Raw genomic sequence first — 21,798 nt, 5'->3', positions numbered from 1 at the left:
TCCACTGCCTCCCCGTCGCCCTTCCCTTTCCCCCGGCCGGTACAGCCGGTACCCACGAGGGGCCCCTTCACCCCCCCCCCCTCCCCTTTTCCCTTCGCCGCCGCGGTGCGGCCCGGTTTCCCCCCCGCCCCCTTCACCCGCCGCGCCGGCAGGCCGGCTGAATGCAGGCAGCAGCAGCAGAGAGCAGCCAGACAGTAGACCGTCGGCGTCGTTCGTTGGGCGTGTCACGAGAGAAGCCTCCACAGCCCGGCCAGCGCGCACCCACATTCCAGTCAACAGCCATGAGTCCACGGGTGAGTTGAAACCGCGTACTCTGCCAGCGTACTGTGCCTACGCCTACAACCCCCGCGATCGAAACCCCTCGCGACAGTACAGTACTCTAGATGGACGGCCAGAGCGGCGGCGCGCTGTCATTTTGTCGTTTTGACGCGCGCGTTTCTGCCGACGGCGCTGCGCGACGAACCACACCACGTTGACAACCATCGCGAACTTGAGCGCTGTTCGAGTGGCTGGAAAAAAAATTTGTCGGTGCGGAGTTCCGTGTTTGGATGGGGGAGGGAGGGGGGCTCACTGTCGTGAGCAGAGGGGAGGGGTGGCTGCAGTCTCGCCAAAGTTCAATTTCTGCCAATTTGTACAGCGCGGGCCTATATTGGCGTGGGCGTGTCGCGTTTGAAACTAGCCTCGTCGTAGGGCCGCGCCGCGCATGACGCCGTTTACCAATTGCGCTATTTATACCCTCGGCGGCCTGGCCCTGGCCCTGCTGCCTTGCTTGACGGCCGCCCTGGTGTCTTGCTTCGCGTCCTCCGCACCTTCGCGGCCCTCGCACGGGCCGGCACGCAATCAGAGGTCCAGACGCTCTTCAAGGACGGAAAAATCAATTTGGCGGCCCCCTCCCTCCCCACGGTCTCTCTCCCTCCACACTGTGCCGGCGGCGGGCTCATCTCCGCTTGCATCTCTAGATCCTGGCTGTCTATCCTTGGCCGCCGTAGTACACACATTCCGCGGGCATGCTCCCTCTCTCTCGCACTCGTGGGACGTCCCTCTTGGGTGCGAGAGAGAGGCGGATCGTCGGGAGGCCCCGCGCCGCGGCCGGCAGTGACTCATGCGGGTCCAGGCAGATTCCTCGCGCGTACTGAGTCACTGTTATCAGGAGTTATCGGCGCGGAGGGGGGCGGGGCAGGGTCCACTCCAGAGGTCCGCTCCAGGGCCGTCGCTCGCTCTGTCTCTCTTGCCCGCATGCGGCGTCCCCTATAGGTGCGAGAGAGACAGACAGAGCACTGCAGCAGGCCATCGATCCCCGGAGGGCGGACAGCAATTTTGCGGTGTGTTGACGCACCTGTCAGGGGCAGGAAAGCCTCCAATCGATGCGGAAGGACGCCGCTGTGCTTCGGGCCCTTCGGGGCCTCACCCTCTCGCTCGGTCTCTCTCTCTTCCTCACCCTTATGGGACGAGCATGAGTAAGAGAGACAGAGCGACGACATCGCCGTGCGGAATCGCTCCTGACGTCGCGGCCTTGAGCCTCTAGGGTCGCGTCGTCGCTCTGTCTCTCTCGCACTCAAGGGCTGACCGCAGGGGTGCGAGAGAGACGGAACGAGCTTGCAGGGCAGCGGATCCAATCTCGGCAATTGGCGCGAACTCCTGGCCGAGCGGATGCCGGCTCGGACCCCCTCCCCCCTCACACCTTGGGAACCGGACGAAAATGACAGCCGTTTGGTTTTCTACGCGCAGGGTGTTCCCACTGTGGTGCCGGCGGCCAACTTCAGCGCCGCCGACGACGGCGCCGCGCTGCGCGCCGCCATGAAGGGCTTCGGCACGGACGAGCAGGCCATCATCGACATCCTGACGACGCGCTCCAACGCCCAGCGCCAGGAGATGGCGCGCTACTTCACCACCGAGTACGGCAGGGTGAGTCCCGTCCAAAGTCCTCAAGTTTCTCTACAAAAATGAAAAATGCTGCAGACTGACGGTGACTGTTCTGGTTTTTCTAGGACCTGATCGATGACCTCAAGAGCGAACTTGGCGGCCACTTCGAGGACGTGGTGGTGGCCCTGGTGCGGCCGCCGGCGGACTACCTCTGCAAGCAGCTGCACAAGGCCATGGAGGGCATGGGCACCAACGAGCACACCCTCATCGAGATCCTCTGCTCCAGGTCCAACTCGGAGGTGCAGGACCTCGTCACCGCCTACGAGCGCCGTGAGTCGACCTTGCCGCGTGACAAAAGAAGACTTAATAAAAAATGCAGTAATGTGGGTAAAATTGGTGGGTAATTTGTCCGCGTCCTTGTCCCAGTGTACGACCGGCCCCTGGCCGAGCACATGTGCAGCGAGACTTCGGGAGACTTCCGCCGGCTGCTGACCCTCATCGTCACGGTGAGTGCCTTTGCGATTTGGTCACTATTTATTGATCCTTTCTGCCCCTACTCTAGAGAGAAACGAACGGAGCGGTCGAAACGGCGTCGGTTCGATTGTATCGAAGCCGTTCCGACCGCCCCGTGGCACTCGCGCTCGCTCGCCCTTTTCGCCTTCCTCACTGTATGAAAGGCCTTGCTTCACTTGAGCGTCGTACTGATTCCAAACAGCGGTTTCGTCGCTGTCTCTCTCAGAGACAGAGTGACGAAGCACTGTACGGAATGAGCGCCTTGATCTCTTAGTCGCGCCGCTAGAGGGCGCTCGACTCGCCCGCATGCCGACATGACTCTGTATCAAGCATGGAGTACATCTGCTTGTGGATTGGTGCAGGGCGTGCGGTCCGAGAGCACGGCCGTGGACCAGGCCAAGGCGCGCGAGCAGGCGGAGCAGCTGCACGCCGCAGGTAGGTGCCGTGCATGGCTGCAGGCTGGTTCGGGCCTTTTCGTCGCTCTGTCTCTCTCGCACTCATGGGGCGTCCCGTTTAGGTGTGAGGGAGACAGAGCGACGACTCTCGGAATCAGTCTGCAATGGGTGCTGCTTGTGGTAGGTAGACACGCTGCTTCTTAACACGGCAAACGAAAGGTCCCGGGGTGACTTAACACAACACGCCCCTTCCCCGTAACCCTGTGTTGCCCCAGCCCCGTGCACCCCGTTAGTCCCGGCTAACCTCGGCTCCGGCACTGTGGATGTGTTGCGCTGTGTTGCAGACGGGGGCTGACGCCAAGAAGCCGGCCAACAAGGAGGCTGCCGTGCAGCTGGCCACCGAGCTGCATAACGCAGGCATGTACCCGCTGCTCGTCGCTCTGTCTCTCTCGCACTTCAGGCACGGCCCCTAAGGGTGCGAGAGAGACAGACGTACGGAGCCCTGTTCAGAATCGAACTGCAGGAGAGGCGAGCCCGTCGCTACCCCTGGTCGAGCAGACGCCCTGCCTCGCGGGGTATCTTCGGAGCTCCCTGGTAATGGTTCAGTGTTCCCCGGGCCTTGAGAACGCCTCTGTTGTGGCAGCCGTGTTGAACCCCTACCCAAATGGCCCAGTTGCACTCCGCGTGTCGTGTGGATACAGTACCGCTTTTCGTTACCGGCGAGAACCACAGTAATGCCCACCCGGGTCGTTGCAGGCGAGGGCAAGCTGGGCACGGACGAGGAGGTGTTCAACCGCATCCTGGCGCACGAGAGCTTCGACCAGCTGAGGCTCATCTTCGAGGAGTACAAGAACGTGTCGGGCCGCACCATCCAGCAGGCCATCCGGGACGAGCTGGGGGGCGAGCTCAAGGAGGCCATCTCCACCATCGGTAACGACCAACCAAACCACACACCGTCAATTGAGGCTCCTCAAAAGTAATTTTTTTCTAATTCCTCTGGAATGTTGCATTTTGCAGTGGAGTGCGTCCAGAACCCGGCGGCCTTCTTCGCCGAGCGGCTGCACAAGGCCATCGCGGGCGCGGGCACGGACGACGAGACCCTCATCAGGATCATCGTGAGCCGCAGCGAGATCGACCTGGGCGACATCAAGCGCGAGTACGAGCGCCTGTACGAGAAGACGCTGGAGAGCGCCGTCAAGGTACAGTGTACTGCCGGACGCAGCGCGCGCCTCGAGGCGACGGAGTGAGTGACGCTCTACAGTGGTGCTCTTCTTGGTTTGCAGAATGAGTGCTCTGGCGACTACAAGCGCACGCTGCTCGCCCTCATCGGCGGACCCTGAGCCGCCCGAACCGCAGGGCGAAACACGAGAGCGGGTCTTCATTATTTATAGATTTTTATTTTACATGTATTTCTACAAAATTTAAATATAAATATGTATAAATAGGAATTGGTTTAGTTTGTTTTGCACACCCAGTGAAACGGGGAAGACTGGACGGACAGATGGCACTCGGATTGGCTGGGAGCGTGCGTCTGCGACGAGGCCTGCGACTCGAAGCGAACGCACCACGCGCCGCGTCGCGCTGCGGTGGGCAAAACGGAGGGTCATCCGCCCCTCGGCCGTCGCGGCGGGAGGCGGACAAGTCCTGGGGGGCCTTCTCGGCCTCGCCTGGCGTGCCGGTGTCACAGCGAGCAGCACACGCCCGCGTACCTGCGGACCGGAAACGGAACTCAGTGAAACGAACCGACGGAAAAAAGCGCTCCGCGTGAAACGGGCCGCCTCTTGACTCACGCTCCCAGCGGGCAGAAGTAGTCCCTGAAGACCATGAAGCTGGACGCCACGGCGTGCTGCACGCAGCTGGCCAGCGGCCTGCACGACCTGCCGGGGCACTGGTTGCTGGCGGCCGCCATGAGGCGCTGCAGGTCCTGCGGCGGCGGCAGCTCCAGGCTGAAGGACGACGGCCCCAGCCTGAGGCGCCCCGACGAGTCCGTGTGCTGCGACAGCCACGAGATGGCCGTCAGCGGCAGGCTCTGCGTCTGCGTCGCGTTGTCTGCAAGCAAGGGGTAGCGCTGCGTCAGTCGCCCGCTGGGCTGGGCATTCCCTAGATCCCCCGACGCGCGGGGTAGTTCCTCACCTGACTGTTGCGATAGCAAGAGCGGCTTGAAGCTGATGGGCACGTGTCCGGGACCAGGCCGCGTGAGCGGGACTGCGGGGATACAAAAACAAAATGTTATGAAACTTGACAGAACACGAGTGGGCGAAGCGAGTAAACAAACGGCGGGACTTACTCTCGCTGTACTTGTTGTTGCCGGCGAGGTTCTCCGCGTCCCGCTCCGCGCCGTCGGCGGGCACGGGCCGCAGCGGCGTCTCCTGGGTGCGCGAGGCGTCGCCCGCGGAGGGCTTGACCACCACCAGGGACGTGACCCTCGTCACGAAGCCGTACTGCAACACGGAGCAAGCCGTCAGTGATGGCGCGGGGACAGGGACTGCGTGCACACTGCCAGTGTACTACACCAGTGGTTCTCAACCTTAGGGTCGCGACCCCAAGCGGGGTCGCGAAATTTTTTTAAGGGGTCGCGGCGATGCTGGGGTCGTGTTTTAGGCCGATTTTAAGCAGCCACTGCGTCTGATCCGAGGCGGGCATTTTGCTCCCTCAACGGGCAATCGGTCTTTGGACCTTCCTTTAGCATGCCTTTGTTACGGAGTGCAATTATCAGTCTTAGTTTGGGAGCAGTATTGTCTCAAAGTTGGCCGAAACGCTCAGAAATGTCTATGAAAAATCGTGTTTTGGGCCGATTTTAAGCAGCCACTGCGTCTGATCCGAGGCGGGCATTTTGCTCCCTCAACGGGCAATTGGTCTTTGGACCTTCCTTTAGCATGCCTTTGTTACGGAGTGCGATTGTCAGTCTTAGTTTGGGAGCAGTATTGTCTCAAAGTCGATCAAAACGGTCGCAAGTGTCTTTGAAAAATCGTTGTGACTATTTTGGTCAACTTTGAGACAATACTGCTCCCAAACTATGACTGATAATCGCACTCCGTAACAAAGGCATGCTAAAGGAAGTCCAAAGACCAATTGCCCGTTGAGGGAGCAAAATGCCCGCCTCGGATCAGACGCAGTGGCTGCTTAAAATCGGCCCAAAACACGATTTTTCATAGACATTTCTGAGCGTTTCGGCCAACTTTGAGACAATACTGCTCTCAAACTAAGACTGATAATTGCACTCCGTAACAAAGGCATGCTAAAGGAAGGTCCAAAGACCAACTGCCCGTTGAGGGAGCAAAATGCCCGCCTCGGATCAGACGCTGTGGCTGCTTAAAATCAGCCCAAAACACGATTTTTCATAGACATTTCTGAGCGTTTTGGCCAACTTTGAGACAATACTGCTCTCAAACTAAGACTGATAATTGCACTCCGTAACAAAGGCATGCTAAAGGAAGGTCCAGAGACCAACTGCCCGTTGAGGGAGCAAAATGCCCGCCTCGGATCAGACGCTGTGGCTGCTTAAAATCAGCCCAAACACGATTTTTCATAGACATTTCTGAGCGTTTCGGCCAACTTTGAGACAATACTGCTCTCAAACTAAGACTGATAATTGCACTCCGTAACAAAGGCATGCTAAAGGAAGGTCCAAAGACCAACTGCCCGTTGAGGGAGCAAAATGCCCGCCTCGGATCAGACGCTGTGGCTGCTTAAAATCAGCCCAAACCGATTTTTCATAGACATTTCTGAGCGTTTTGGCCAACTTTGAGACAATACTGCTCCCAAACTAAGACTGATAATTGCACTCCGTACAAGGCATTAAAGGAAGGTCCAAAGACCAGTTGCCCGTTGAGGGAGCAAAATGCCCGCCTCGGATCAGACGCCGTGGCATGTTAAAGGAGGGGTCCCGTGGGGTCGCGAAATTTTTCCTGGGGGTCGCAGAAATTTTTGGCTTCAAATTTGGGGTCGCGAGCCGAGAAAGGTTGAGAACCGCTGTACTACACCACGAGTCTCACCTTGAGGGCGAGGTACAGGGCGCGGCGGCGGGGCTGGTCCAGGCCCGGTTCCATCTTGGGCACCTCGTCGAAGATGTCCTCCTCGTGCTTCATCAGGTCCACCTCGAGCAGCTGCTTGACGCTGAGGTAGGCCCACAGGCGCTCCAGGATGCCGACGGGGGGCTTGGCCTCGCCCTTCTTCTTGCCGGGCAGCGGCGGCGGCGTCAGCTCCACGGTCTGCGCCTTGGCGCGGAGCAGCCTCCTGCCGGGGGCGGCGCCGACGGCCGCGGACGCGCCGGGGGCGGCGCCCCACACCTCGACCTCCGCGTCGAGGCCCTTGACGCCGTCCGCGACCCTGCCGGCCACCACCAGCTCGCTGCCGCCGTACAGGATGGGGAAGCTGCGGCGCGTCACGGCCACGCCGTCGACCTGCGGGCGGACAGCACCGTTGACAGAAACCCTCGACAAAGCCGCCCTAGAAAACCACCTCACGTCGCCCTCACTGACCTTGGCCGTGACGTAGTTGAAGGTGACGTTGGCCAGCAGCGGGCTGGAGATCTCTTGGTAGAAGTCCTGCAGCTGCTGCGCCGCGTCGCCCGCCTCGTAGATGCGCCGCGCGAAGCCGTCGTTCTGCAGCGACAGCCGCTGCAGGAAGCGCCAGTTGCTCCTCGAGCCGAAGGACAAGCTGAAGATGGCGGCCTGCAACAGCGCGGGACGTTAGTTGCGACGCGTGAGGTGAGGCCGCCCGGCAGGGTAGGCAAAGCACGCTCCAGTACACCGCGGGTTGCCTACCGCCGCTAGCTCAGGCGCTCCAGGCCGCCCGGCAGGGTAGGCAAACCACGCTCCGGTGCACTGCGGGTTGCCTACAGCCTCCAGCTCAGGCGCTACAGGCCGCCCGGCGAATCATCCTCACCTTGATCTCGGCGTTCTGGGCGCGGGTCTGCGCCAGGACCCTGCCAAGCGACAGCGTGCCCACGGTGGGCAGCCCGTCCGTGAGGAAGACGATGAGGGGCTGCGGCCGGTCCGCCGAGCCCGCCCGGTACGTCGGCCACCTGTCGTAGTCGCGCTTGCCCGCCAGACGCACCGCGGACCGCAGCGCGCCTCCGATGTTGGTGCCTGCCGATGGAAATCATTTTTGCACCTTAAAATTCGTTCGGTTGGGATTAACTTGTTCGGCTGTGGAAAGAGCGCTCACCGCCAGACGCTTCCATGCTGTTGATGAACTTCTTGGCCTTGTTGATGTGGTCCTTGTTGGCGGGCAGCGTGGCCTCCTTGTCGCGCAGCCCGACCACCTCGAGCGTGTGCGGGGACCACTCCTGTAGCAGGGACGGCCACGGTGAAGGGGGAGCGTGACAAGGAAAATGAGACCAGCAGCGTTAACAATCTCCTACCGTGACGTGGCTGGAGAACTGCACGATGCTGAAGAAGTCGTCGGGATGCAGCGAGTCCAGGATGCGCGCCATGGCCGTCTGCAGCTGGCGCAGCTTGTGGCCCCACATGGAGCCGGACGTGTCCAGGACGAAGATGGCGTGCTTGCGCAGCGGCGGCACCTCGGGCGGCGCGAAGAAGTGCACGAAGTAGCCGTCCATCAGCTGCGGCAGGGTGCACAGTGTTGTCACCGTTTTGGCCGACTTTGCGGGAACACAGTTCCCGACGGGGAATCGCAGTCCAAGGGGTACCCAACTCAAGATAATCATTGCACGTCTAGTTGGTAATCAGTGAAATAATCAACATCATCCAATGAAATGACAATCATACTTTCGGGGATTCAATCACTTTTGACCATTTTTGCGAGACCACTGCTCCCAAACTATCAGCGGTCAAAGCCTTTCCGAGGCGGGGCATGAAAGAGTAGGGTCTTCAGAATAGTGAGGCGTCGAGGGAGGCCTTTGACCGCAACTAAATTGGATGCAGTGACCGCTCAAAGTCAGCAAAAGCGGTGATTTTCTGAAATTCATTCACTGTTTGACCATTTTTGCGAGACCACTGCTCCCAAACTATCAGCGGTCAAAGCCTTCCCGAGGCGGGGCATGAAAGAGTAGGGTCTTCAGAATAGTAAGGCGTCGAGGGAGGCCTTTGACCGCAACTAAATTGGATGCAGTGACCGCTCAAAGTCAGCAAAAACGGTGATTTTCTGAAATTCATTCACTGTTTGACCATTTTTGCGAGACCACTGCTCCCAAACTATCAGCGGTCAAAGCCTTCCCGAGGCGGGGCATGAAAGAGTAGGGTCTTCAGAATAGTAAGGCGTCGAGGAAGGCCTATGACCGCAACTAAATTTGACGCAGTGGCTGCCCAAAGTCAGCAATATTGAATTTCCGACACTTTAACAGCTTTCCGAAGTCGGCTCTCAAATAATCCCCAATATTTCCCAATAATCAACATAATAACCTCCTATAATCAGTGATAAATAATAAAATAATCAAAAGAAATCACATGTAATCATACTCTAAATATAATCAGTGTACATGAAAATCTTGAGTTGGTTACCCCTGTCGCACGCAGTCCGTGACAAAGGCATGCTCACCAGGAGGTCCCCGGAGGCAGAGGCGCTACGGTCCACGTCGTAGGTGACGGTGAGGGCGGGCAGGGCGTGTCCGCTGCGGGCTTGCACGGCCTGCACGGCCTGCATGGCGGCGACGGGGATGGGGGCCCTGGCGCGGTGCTGCGGCGCCGCCTGCCACAGCGACAACTGCTGCTCGCGGGCCGCCACCACCTGCACGTGGACCTGGTTGCCCTTGTCGCGGCGCACCGCCAGAGCGCCGGACGAGTAGTTCTGCAGACCTGGACGAACGGGGAGGACAGAGCGAGGACCGCGCGTTAGGGAAGCACTCTCCAGTGTGGGCACCCCGCTAAGAGAACAAGTGTCTGCCTGCGTCCCACCTTGCTGCGCCATGTCCCTCGAGTCCACCGAGTAGAGCTCCCGGCCGCCGGTGCAGACCGCCAGGCTGCTGAGGTTGCGGGACTCCAGGACGAACACGTCGACGCGCACCTCGTCCACCTCCTGGAAAGTGAATTATTTTAAAGTTTCCTCAAGGTTGCCATCTAAGTCGCCGTCTGTGGACCAGGGCCTTGTCCGCCGACAATGCAAACAGTGGCGTGGTGCGCCGGCCAGGTAGGCCACCCATCCGGCACACGCACGGCACGGCAAGGCCCCCTCTCCGCCCTGGCCGCCGCCCCGGCCGGCGCACCGCGCACTCACCTGGCCTGGGTCAATGCCGACGGTGTGGTGGTAGCGGCCGCGGCGCCGCCCCAGCAGCTCCTCGTACGTCAAGTTGACGGTCAGGGAGGAGCGCGCCGCCACCGTCACGAGCAGGGACATGATGGAGCTGTCGCGCGCGCTGCGGACCGGAGAAATGCGAAAGAACGCGTTTGATTAGCTTGGGTTAGGCCTCACGAGTATGCCGGCATGCACTGCCATGCCTTGCCACGCTTAGCAAGGATCTTGGCGCTCTTTTCGCGGCAGCAGCACAAAAACTAAAACAAAAGCAACAAAAGGGACCGAAGGGTTGTTGTTGTTTTACCTGGTCTGGCGGACCTGCGCCGCGGTCTGGCCGTTGAGGGCCGCCTGCTGGTACTCGCCGTCCGCCTTCGTGCGCTCTCGGACGTACGCTTTGTACACGTTGCCGCCGCTCTCGCTGCGAAAAAGGGACAAAGACAAAACGCCGTGAGACTCTGGCTCCAGCAAGGGCTCCGGCAAGGGCCCCGGCAGCCCGGTAGCGCGGCGTGGCGCGGCGTGGCGCGACAAGCGATTGTGATGCGAGCGTTGTAACGCGCGGGGCGGGGCGGGGCGGGGCGGGGCGCATCGGCGGGTTGGTTAACAACGCAAGGCGAGCCGATGGCCCATTAGGACGTCGCCTCCTGCGGGCTGATTCCGAGTGCTTCGTCGCTCTGTCCCCCTCGCACCCATGCGGGGCGCCGCGGGTGTGGGAGAGAGACAGAGCGACAATAGCGCGGTTCGGAATCAGCCTCCAGAGCGCCGACCCCGACCTAAGCCACGCCGAAAGGGCTAAAATTACACCAAACCTGAAATTACCTCCTTGCGCGGAGGAACAATGCCTTTTGAAAAAAAAAACTACGGCTTGGCGGCTGTGCGGGGAAAATAAAGGTATTTTTGGTCGGTAACTTACAGAGACAGGCCGGTGACGTAGGCGGTGTCGGGCAGGGTGAGCTGCAGCTGTACTTCTTGGGCGCGGCCGGCGGGGTTGTCCAGGGCGGCACGCACCGACGTGTGCGCGAAGCGGAGCTGCACCTCGGACCGCACGCGCAGCCACTTGATGGCCACGGGCTGCACCTGATAACACATGTACACTCCGGTGGGTGAGGGGTATAGACGCTGTCAATGGAGCAATGGTGGCAGGTTCGATTCCCCGCAAATCGTTTTTTTTTTTCGAGATTTTAAGATTAAGTGCCACACGTACACTTTGAATTTTTTCAGTGTAGGCGCGTGATTCGCCACGCAAACAGTGTCCTGCCTGAAGATGAACGTTTTCCTTTGATTTCCTTCATTTGCTCGCTTTGCAACCAAGCTCGCCGCGATGTCCGGCGACGGGCGGCACGTCGCCCCCTTCCCCCTCCCCCGCCAAGTTGCGTCACCGCCACCTGCACCTCTCTGCACTTTTGCATCACTTTGCCGCTTCGCTTGGCTTCGCTTGGCGCCTGGCTTCGCTTCCGAGCAGCTTGCATCCGGCAGGCCTCTCGTTTAGTCTCTCTCACGCTCCAGAGGCCAGAGGGCGTACCGCAGGGGTGCGAGGGAGACAGAGCGACGGAGTGTGAATCGCTCTGCCGGCGTGGGGGTCCGCGGCATTCCCGTGCGTGCTTTCTCTCCGCGTCGGCGGCACGGCGGCACGACGGGGACCTTGGCATTGGCAGTGAGGCACGCTGAGGCAGTGACACCCACGGCCCAGCTGATCGCGCCGCCTCTCTCCCCCTCTCTCTCCCGGGCTCGGCCGGCCCGCCCCGTTCTAGGTCACGCGTCAATCAGATTCAGAAATATTACGTTCTGGTTCCGTTGCCGCTTTTGCCCGCCGGGTCCTGAAGGTCCTGGACCACTGGCCGACGCAGGCCCGCTGCTCCGGACGGCGGCGCCCCCGTTGGGCCGATGGACCGATGGACCGCCTCGCCACTCAGCCCGACTCGACCCGGGTCGGTGATGCGATTTAAGTCCGTCTCGCCTTTCCACTGCTTTCCACGCGGCCCTGGCCCTGTCCTGCCCCGCCCCGCCCCGCCCTGCCCTGCCCTGCCCTGCCCTGCCCTGCCGGCACCGTTAGAGAGAGATACTGTATGTGGACCGATGTGGACCGACAGCCCACTTGACCCAGACTGGAAAAAATGGCGACTCGTCATCGGCCCCAAAAACCCGTGTGTTTGTGCGTGTGTGTCCGGAGCCGAGCCGAGCACGCCGACGAAGGGCGCAGCCGGGACACGCGGTGGCCGAGGCACGCCGCCGAGCCGAGCCGAGCGTGGCGGGCCAACTTGCGGTGTCCAAAATAACTCGAGTTTGGCCAAGCAATTTGAGCGGCGCTGTATGCACGGGGCTGCCCAGGTTGTCGGCCAGGTTGTTGGCTCCGAGGTTGGCTCTGTCCTTTCCTTCCTTTCTTTCCCTACTTGGCGGCTCAGTCCGGCCGGGCGTGAGCCGGGCACCCTGACAGACTCATTCCGAGCGGGGGATGCCGTCGGCCTGTCTCTCTCGCACCCTCACGGGGCGCCCCGCGAGTGCGACAGAGACAGGGGGAGCCCCCGCTCGGGATGAGTCTGGCGGTGCCCGCGGTGCCGTTACAGTGCCACGGCCTCGACTCATCCTTTTTAAGAGGTCCCGACGCGACGGGGCGCGCCAAGGGCCCCAAAGGGCCGGACTGAATTAAAACTGAAGTCGGCCGGGCAACCCCGGCCGCCCTTTCTCCGCCAATCCAGTGCGCGCCCAGCAAAGCCAGGCCGGCCGGGGCGGCGGGGCGGCGCGCCGCACTGCCAGGGCTGGCAGCCGGCTAACGGGCTGCGGTGCGGCTGAGGTGTGACTGCAAAGTGTAAAAGACCTCGTAAAAATGAACTCCAGTGGGGTCGGCGCGCCTTCGGACGTTCAGCAGGGAGCACCCCGCCCCGCCCCGCCACGCGTCGTGGGCTGTAAAAGGGAAGAGGGCCGTCCGGGCGCAGGCCGCAGGGCACCGCAGGGCACCAGGACGCATCCTTGACATGGTTTTCACTGGTTTTCACCGTCCACACCTTTCGCCTGCAGCACAGAGCACGACGTGGCAAACGACGGCCGCCGGCGGGGCTTGAACCCGCGACCCGCGCGCGCGCGCCTCTCGTGGCGACGACCGCTGTCTGTCATCAGCGCTGAGGCAACGCCGGTCATCGGCCGTTGACAGTTGTCACAGCGCAGCCGGCCCGCGCCGCGCCGTGCCGCCGGGTCCAGTTGTCCTGTTGGTTCTGTTGTACCGGTTCTGCCCCGGCTGCAGGCTGCAGGCCTCAGGCTGGATCCGCAGGCCTCTGGCGGCAGAGGCCTGCCTGCGCCGTGCTGCAGCAGTGGCCAGCAGCCCCTGATCCCCTTGATGACTCAATGTCGCTCCGGAACCACCGCTGCGTTTCAGGCCACGTATTTCCACAGGTTCCACAGACGGCGCGCGCCTTGAGTCCTCAGCCGTTGCGTGGAATCCGGATCGAGCCCAGGCGGCGGGCGTGATGGTTTAAGCCCGCCTCGCGCACCGGGCCGGGTGCGCCTTGAAGCGCTTTGACCGAGGCTTTGACGCATCGGCCCAGAGGCCAAGGGGGCTGGCTGTTCCCGAGCAGTGTCGCGTCGCTCTGTCTCTCTCGCACCCGTCAGCCGAGCGTACGCGACGCCGCATGAGCGAGTGCCAGAGAGAGGGACAGAGAAAGCACGGTTCGGACTCGTCCCGCGGCTAGGTCGGCCATTCAGCCGGGGCGCTTTGACTGAGTCTTAAAGGCGGCGGTAACGTGCGAATGTCTCCCCGCGGCACGAAGTGTCACGAAGTGGCGCGCGCGTGCGTGCGAGAGAGACAGAGCGAGCCGCGCGAGCTGCGCGAAGCGTGCCCACAGCGGGACTACTTTCGGTGCGACCAGCCCCGCGCCATTCCAGAGTTATCATTCACACACGGGCACCACTCACACACACAGAGCGCGCAGACAACTCCGCCGTGTCCGCACATTTGCTTATAGCTGTGACACGGAAACTGAGGCGAGAGAAAGAGAGAGACAGTTAGTTGTCCCAGACAGAGGGCGCGCGGCGCGCGGCCCCGCAGAGCAGCGCGAACTCATCACCAGCACCACGTGCTGCGAATTGCTGACCTCCTTCCTCGGCGACGACGCCTCCCTCGCGGCTGCCCCGCTGCGCGGCCAGGTCGCCGGGCTGCCTACCCGGCCCACGGCAGGCGCTTCGCTGCGGAGCGAGAGACACTCCGGAGCGCCGCCCAGACGCGATAAAAATTTCGCTGTCCTCCCAGTGGACGGCCACCGGGAATTTACAACTCGGCGTTAAATCCGGGCGGAGCGCCATAAATTTTAAGGGAATCCTTTTTTTCGGGGCAGTGTCGCCTCGCCTCGCCGCCGCGCGGGTAGGCAGCAGGCTGCGGTGAGGACGTCGTTAAGGCCCCTACCGTGTGGATGGCGCCCAATGGCCGCCAAATGGCCCCACGACCACGCAGTGCCACACAGTGCCACGCGGTGCACGCACTGTGAGAGTGAAGGGAAATTGACAGCTGGTGCTCTCTCCCTCTCTCCCGTGGCCCCATTCGTGCAAGTCTCCGAGCCAGGACGCACTGCTCACGCGGCCGTCGGCGAGGCCAGCGCCTCGGGGGGTCAAACCCCAAAGCAGCCCGACGAGGGTTCAAACCGGGGGGCTGGAGGGGCGGGAGTCGTGATCCTCCTAAGCCGTGACCGCGACCCTCCACTCCACGCGCGACATTTCCCCATCTAGCCTCGTTCGGGCGCGGGCCCAAACCGATCCACACTGGAACGAACGTGACACAATATTCAGAGACACGTGACACGATTGACGTCACATTCCTGGATTCCCAGGCCCGCTTGCATTCCTGGGCCACACCGACGTGGCCGCGGGCACGGCCCGGGGCACGCAGCATGCCAGCCTGATGCCTCGCTTGACGTGCAGCGCGCTGCTGCAGGGCTGCAGGGCCGATTGAGAACTAATAGTCGCGTCGCTATAAAATAAACCACAATGAACGACCGGGTCTTTGAACCCGCGCGCTGCCCGGCACTCGCTGCCCCTCCCCTGGCCGCCGTGCACGCCGTGCCGGCCATGGTCGTGGCGGCGCAGCGCGGCTTCCTTGGCGCGACCGGGCCGCTTGGCGTGGCTCCGCGGTGCTCCGTGGCCAGGCGCTTCTCGGTAGCATTACGGCCCTACCTATGCAGCGCACTGCAGTGCCTTGCAGTGCCTTGCAGTGCCTTGCAGTGCAGTGGGGTCAAGGATGAGGGCGTGGCGGGGGGCGGCCAGGACCGCCAAGCCCCCGCGACGGTGACCGCACTGCCACTGCACTGCGCGCCCACCCAGCACGACAGCGCGCCCTCCGCGACGGGGGCGCCTACGAGGATGGCCCCGTGACCTCACCAGCAGACAGCAGGCCCAGCCTCCTCCATGCTTGCGTTCATGCTGCCCTCAACTGTCACCCACCCTTTCCTAACTCATTTTTTTTCGGATCTAAGCCCGCTATTAAAAGACGGAAGAGATTAAGTAGAAGAGGGCGCGCGTGTGTGTGTCTCGGTGTGCGTTGCGGGGCGCGGAGCAGAGTATGATGGATGGAAAGTGGGGACCACCTCGCGCTCGTGCCGCTCGTGCGAGGCCGCGTGCCGTAACCATCTTGTCGGACAACCCGCGAATAATATTGTCGTGCAGGACTGCCCGGTGGACGCGGCCGGACCGCCTCAAATAATTAATGGCGCCGAAACGGGGACGGACCGGACGGGTCGCGGGGCCGGAAGTGGAACAAACGCACACAGACGCACTCACTCACACACACAGACAGACGCGCACACACGCGCGCGCGCGCTTTTTCCGTGTTGCAGAGGGAATTAACGGAACCTGACACCGACGACGTTTGCACAAGGTGCATTCACCTTCCCAGGTTGCATCAAATTAATAAGCAAAAAGGACCGCCCCGCCCAAGGCAGGCCCATAGGCAGCCCTAGGGCCTGACTCTGACAGCCTCCGATGCCCCCTACCCTTCCCCTCCCCTCGTCCGGCCCTCCGTGCAGGCTTTCTGCTCACAGCAACTTCCATTGTTGGCTCGACTTGGAAACCGGTATGCCCTGGCAGGCCCAGGCCAGTGGCAGCCAGTGGCAGGCCCAGACCGTCTGGACCGCGGCCCGGACCGGATAGAGGCGAAGACCGGGCCGATCATGCTCGCAGCATGCACGCATCGTGCACGCAGCGTGCGGCCGAGCTGATGAAAATGACAATCACTCGACGGGCAGCCGGGCCGGTCGGTCGGGCCGGTGCAGCGCCGTCTCTCTCTTCCTCTCCTCCCAAATTCAATTTTAATTCCTCACGTCACATAACGCAAAAAAAAATCCAAGATATTCAATTAATTACGCGATTCTTTTGGTCGGATCGAGGGCCGTAAATGCGAACACTAATGTCCGCCTCGCTCGTCTTGGTCGTTTTGGCGCGGCGGCGAGGACTGCCTCGACTCAAGGCGTGTGACGCAGGGCTGCTCGCTCCTATTCCGCGCACGCACGCACACACACGTACACAGTCAGTCGAGTGCATCGATTCCCTTTCCCACGTCGCTTTCAGAGGGGATTTGCTGCAAACATCGCTCGCTAGCCAGATGAGAAAACAACGACACGAACCCCTCTTGGCGGCACACACACACACACACACACACACACACACACACACACACACACACACACACACACACACACACACACACACGCAGCGTGCGTTTAGCGCTCATTAAGCTCACGATGCTGCTTTTAGATGCAATTTCTCAAAAACGGGAGGAAAGAGCGGCCATGCATCTGCCTCCTCAACGCCTTTCTCAGAAAATCGAGCGTGTTTTGTTAGCAAAGTAAGGATGAAAAAAATAAGCTCTGCCTTACCTCGGCTTCGGAGTCCTCAGGAGCTGCGACTGCGGGAGCAGCTGTGGTTGCCTCCTCTGGTTTGTTGGCCTGTTCGTCGTCTGGTTTGTTGGCCTGTTCGTCCTCTGGTTTGTTGGCCTGTTCGTCCTCTGGTTTGTTGGCCTGTTCGTCCTCTGGTTTGCTGGCCTGCTCGTCCTCTGGTTTGCTGGTCTGTTCTTCCTCTGGTTTGTTGGCCTGTTCGTCGTCTGGTTTGTTGTCTGGCTCAGCGACGGAGGCGCCTGTAGTGGTTTCCTCTCCGATTTCGTTGACAGTGGTGGGCAGGGTCGTGGTCTTCTCGGCCTCCACGGGCAAGGTGGTGGGGCTCGCCTCCACTGGCTTCACCTGCTCCGCGCTCGTCTCCTCCGAACTGTTGTTCTGCTGCTCCTCGCTGCCGCTGTGGCTGGCCTGGTCCTGGCCGCTGCTCTGCTGCTCGACGCTCTCGTTGGCCTCCTCCGAGCTGGCGCTGGCCTCATTGGTGGCGATGGCGCTCGGGGGCTGTTCAGTTTGCTGCTCAGTGGGCGCGGAAGCAGGTTGGACCGTGGTGGCTTCCTTCAGGGCTTCGCTGGTGGTCGTTTCCGGCGCAACTTCGGGCTGCTGCTCGCTCTTGTCGTCGTCCTCGAGGCTGTTGTCCACCTCCTCCAGGATGGCGTTCACCTCCTCCTCCGTCTCCGGCCTGCTCTGCGGGTGGTCCGGGTCCTCGGGCACGAGGAAGGGCTCTCCGGGGCTCTTGGTGTCGTCAGCGCTCTGCTGCGCCACGGTGACGGCCTCGGTGAGGGCCTCCGTCGCGTCGGCCAGCTCTGGCGCGGGCGTCGGCGTGGCCGCGGGCAGCTCGTTGTTGATGGCGGCGATGAGGCTGCTGGCCTCGTCCACGTCCGCCACGGCGGGCAGCACGGCGGGCAGGGTGGGCAGCGCGCCGGGCTCGAACACGGCCTCGGGGGGCGGCAGCGTGGCGCTGGGCGACAGCGCCGAGTTGAAGCTCTCCAGGGCGTCCGCGTCAGAGTCCTGCAGTGCCTGAGGCGGCGCCGAGGTTGGCGGGGGCGCGTAGTCCGTTGTGGGCGCGGCCTGCGCGGCCTGCTGTTGCTGGGCCAGACCCTCAGCACTTTCTACAATCGCCGCGGTCGTGCTGTCCTGATCGTCCTGGCCGTCGTCGGCCTGGCCGGCCGCCAACTCGAGCGATGCCAAGGACTCTGGCACTTGCGCCGAAGTGGCCGCAGAGTCCAGCGAGGGCGAGAGGGTGGTCGGCGGGCCGCCTCCAGCGTCCATTTCGGTTGCCAATGTCTCGGTCGAGTCCTTCACCTCGTCTTGCGTCGCGTCCTGGGGCACTTCTTGGAGAGTCTGCTGGATGTCCTGAGTCGCGTCCTGGGACAAGATCTGTGGCGCCTCTGGCAGGGTGCTTTGTGGGACACTCTGAGGCACGTCCTGCGGTTGTTCTTGTACGTCTTGTGGCACGTCCTGAGGCACGTTCTGGGGCACGTCATCGACGTTGTCCTCAATCGTCTGGGATGTGCTCTGTTCAATAGCGTCCTGGGTCGGTGACTGTTGGACGATGATTTCGGGCACGTCAACGAGGGCCTCTTGGGGCACGTCATTGGAAAAATTGTCACCCTGTACAGGAGCCTGCGCGTCGTTTTCAGGCGCGTCAGTGCCAGAGTTTGGCGTTTCAGTCGCGATCTGGGGCGCGTCAGTACCAGTGTTTGGCGTTTCAGTCGCGATCTGGGGCACGTCAGTAACGGCGTCCTGGGTGGTGTCCTGGACTTCCGGCGCGATGGCGTCAAGTACGTCAGCGAGGACGCTCTGCGTGGGTTGCTCGACAATAATCTCAGGCACATCAATAGGGGTCGCGGGAACGTCGTTGTCTACTGTCTGGGGTGCGTCGGTGGGAGTTGCTTGAACTGGCGCCTCTGGCACGTCCTGGGGCACGTCCTGGGGTGTGTCCTGGGCTACGTCCTGGGGTACTTCCTGGGGCACGTCCTGCGGTGTGTTCTGGGGTACTTCCTGGGTGATGTCCTTGGGCACGTCTTGGGGCACGTCTTGGGGCACGTCCTGAGGGGCGTCCTGGGGCACGGAGGGGGCCTCGGTGGGCACGTCAAGTTGGGTGTCGCTGGTCACGTCGTGGCTCGCGCTTTGGCCGTCTGCGAGCGCGTCGAAGGGAACGTCCGTGGTCGCGGCGCTATCTCGGGGCACGTCGGTGGCCACTTCACTCTGCACGTCGGCGGCCACGTCCTGGGTGGCGCCGGAAGGCTCGGTGGTCTGCACGTCAAGTATTGTGTCTTGCTGGAGGTCCTGAACGACCGTCTGTTGCATTGCCTGCTGAATGTCTTCAATTGCCTGCTGAGTTACCTCTTCCTGGACGTCCTGAGTTTGCGGTTGTTCCACATTGGGAATTTCTGGAAGAGAACCAAGAACGGCTTCGTCCTGTGCAACCTCTTGAACGAGCTCTTGCTGAGCGGCCTCAGTCGTCACGTCATGAACAGTCTCTTGCTGAGCATCGGCCTGAACAACTTCCTGCGGGCTATCCTGGATAGCTTCCGGATGGACATTCTGAACAGCCTCCTGCTGGACATCTTGGCTCACAATGGCGTCAACGGCGGGGATCTTGTTCAGCGCGTCGAGGCTGGCCTCCGTGGGCGTTTCGTCGTCCTGGGGCGGGGCGATGGTGGTCTGCTGCTCCAGCGCAACCGGAGCCCCGGTGCTTTCTATCTCGGATGGCGGCAGGGCGGGAACGTCATCCAGGGGGTCTTGCAGGAGTGCCCCGCTGGCTGGGGGTGCCGCCGTGTCCACCTCGTGCACCTCGACTGTGTTGGCGGGGCCGACCGCGCCGGCCAGAACGGCGTCCGAAACGACGGCCTGCTCCTCCACCACGGGGGACAGGTCCAGGTTGATCTGGGCGGCCTGCGTGTGCAACTGCTGCTGCTGCGTCGGCGGCGTCGCCACCTCCGCCTCCGCGGCGTCGTTGGCGGAGTCCAGAGCGTCGCTGGCGCCGCCGCTCAGCTCGTTGTTGACGGCGGCGATGGCGTCGGAGACGACCTCGTCGACGGTGGCCGGCGCGGCCGGGGCCACGAAGGGGGCCTCGTCGGCCGAGGGCGGGGCGTCGGGCTGGAGCTCGGCGTTGAGGGCCGCCACGGCGGGCTGCAGGGCGGGCAGAACGACCTGCGGGGCGGCGGGGTCGGCGGGGTCGAGCGGTGTCGCCACGGGGGTCAGGCTGGTCAAGCTTCCTGATTCCGATGTCACATGCTGCACCGGCTCGGCCGCCTCCGCCGCGGCCGCCAGGACCGGACCGCCCAGCCCTGCCTCAATTGCCTCAGCCGAAACTTGCTGTTCCACATCCGAGCTGGACTCACTGACCTGCGGCCAAGCCTGCGGCCGCGGCGCCGCCTCGTCCAGGGAGATGGCGTTGCTGGCGTCGGGGAGCGACACCAGGGAGTCCGCGGGGGGAATCCCCTCGAGCGCTGCTGGAAGCTCCGGTGGCGGTGTGGGGAGGGCCGGACTGTCAGCCGACTGGTCACTCGGAACGGCGTCCTGGACGGGCTGCGGTCCTGCGAGATCCTGCGACGCGTTTGGCAGCGTAGGTGCGTCCGGCTCGACCTGTTCGGACTGTGCTTGTTCCACCTGAGATTCCTGAATGAGCTCCTTGGCCGGCTCTTGCACAGGCTCCTGCAATGGTTCCTCCTTCACGGATTCGTTCACTGGCTTGTCAACTGGTTCCTGAAGAGTGTGCTGCACTGACTCCAATATTTGCGCAGTCTCCAGGTGGATTTTCTCCTGTTGAGGCTCCTGTGTGTCGTCCTGCTGGGACACCTGAGCGACCTCCTGCGGTCTTTGCTCTGACTCGAGCTGATTCTCTGCGACAGGCACTAGGGCCGGCTCCTCCTGCACGGTGCCCTGCACTGGCTCCTGGACGGACTCCTGCACTGGCACCTGCAGAGGCTCTTGAACTGGCTCCTGCTGCACGGCCAGCACCACGTCGTTGACGGTCTTGTCCATGCTGGCGGCACTCTCGTCCTGCTGCGCACTCACCAGCGTGGTGGTGTCGGGGCTGGGGATGGCCTCCAGGACCTGGACGGCCTTGTCCTTGTCGTCGTCGTGCTGCTCCCAGGCCGAGCTCACGGCCAGCTCGTTGATGTCGCTGGGGGCGGCAGCCAGGTTGGCCGTGGCGGCGGCGGGGGCGGACGCGGGGATGGCCTCGGGGGCTGCCTCGGGGGCGGACCCGGGGGCGGAGCCGGGGGCGGAGCCGAGGGGCACGACGGCGAGGTCGGCCAGCGGCGCAGTGTGCGGCCCGCGGGGACTGTCCTCGTTGGAGCGCAGGATGCTCTTGAGGCCCTCCACCACGGAGTGCACGGCCGAGTCGACCGGCCGCGACTCATCCACCACCTGCGACACGCACACACCAACACTCAGTCAGAATTAATTCTTTCAAAATCTTCAGAACACACTGGCACTGCAGATCGAACCGAAAAATAAAACTCAGCGATAACTAAGCTTTCGGTACGAAACATTTTTTCTGACCCCTCAAAGTTTGATGATGTGCTCACCTGCGCTGAGGAGGCTGCCGTTGACTCCGGGGGCATGCTGACGACCCACACGTCCATGGGGCCGGCGGGGTGCGCCGGCGCGGCCCAGGCCGGCACCAAGGCCGCCACCAGCAGCAGCGCCAGCGGGGCTGACGGGCACATCGCGGGCCGGTCCCTAGGCGGTCCCAAGGCGGGGCGCTGTCCGCGGCGCAGTGGGTCCGCGACACTCACTCCGCGCCTAGACGCGGCTGCACGGCGTCCTGGAGCGCCTGGAGCGCCTGGAGCTCTGGGGCCGAAGTCTTGATGCGACCCTCTTCCTCCCCGTGCGCTGCCCACACTGAACGCCGCGACGCCGCGGCCCGTCCGCGCCGACTCTGGTGTCTGGTGGCAACGCACGGTCCTGCCCGCCCCGCCCTGGCCCCCGCGCCCTGGCCCCCGCGCCCTGCGCCCCGT

General features: G+C 62.5%; 2 protein-coding genes across 3 annotated transcripts; one reads left to right on the top strand and one right to left on the bottom strand.

Moving 5' to 3' along the window:
* The first annotated feature begins 142 nt into the window (after positions 1-142).
* LOC117639500 (annexin B10) lies at positions 143-4,219 on the top strand. 2 transcript variants are annotated; one of them, XM_034375226.1, is made up of 8 exons: positions 143-293; positions 1,729-1,905; positions 1,989-2,193; positions 2,290-2,369; positions 3,116-3,188; positions 3,528-3,701; positions 3,789-3,970; positions 4,055-4,219. In XM_034375226.1, the coding sequence occupies exons 1-8, from the start codon at positions 162-164 to the stop codon at positions 4,109-4,111; spliced, it is 1,080 nt and encodes a 359-aa protein (XP_034231117.1). In that variant the 5' UTR covers positions 143-161; the 3' UTR covers positions 4,112-4,219. The 2 variants fall into 2 exon arrangements, with proteins under 2 accessions (XP_034231117.1, XP_034231116.1); XM_034375225.1 differs by lacking the exon at positions 3,116-3,188 and adding an exon at positions 2,739-2,811.
* Positions 4,149-21,618, bottom strand: LOC117639694 (titin-like). The gene is made up of 19 exons (XM_034375569.1): positions 21,367-21,618; positions 20,180-21,205; positions 17,763-19,747; positions 16,817-17,690; positions 10,876-11,039; positions 10,270-10,383; positions 9,948-10,086; positions 9,629-9,749; positions 9,273-9,529; positions 8,137-8,337; positions 7,941-8,061; positions 7,659-7,861; positions 7,253-7,444; positions 7,059-7,174; positions 6,767-7,007; positions 5,059-5,212; positions 4,905-4,976; positions 4,562-4,820; positions 4,149-4,480 (listed from the first exon to the last, which is right to left on the bottom strand). Exons 1-19 carry the CDS (start codon positions 21,505-21,507, stop codon positions 4,453-4,455), a joined length of 6,408 nt encoding a protein of 2,135 aa, XP_034231460.1. The 5' UTR covers positions 21,508-21,618; the 3' UTR covers positions 4,149-4,452.
* Positions 21,619-21,798: the final 180 nt, after the last annotated feature.

This window comes from Thrips palmi, unplaced genomic scaffold, assembly GCF_012932325.1.
Source record: "Thrips palmi isolate BJ-2018 unplaced genomic scaffold, TpBJ-2018v1 HiC_scaffold_11, whole genome shotgun sequence".
NCBI lineage: Eukaryota > Metazoa > Arthropoda > Insecta > Thysanoptera > Thripidae > Thrips > Thrips palmi.
This window is presented reverse-complemented; position numbering and strand designations above follow the sequence as displayed.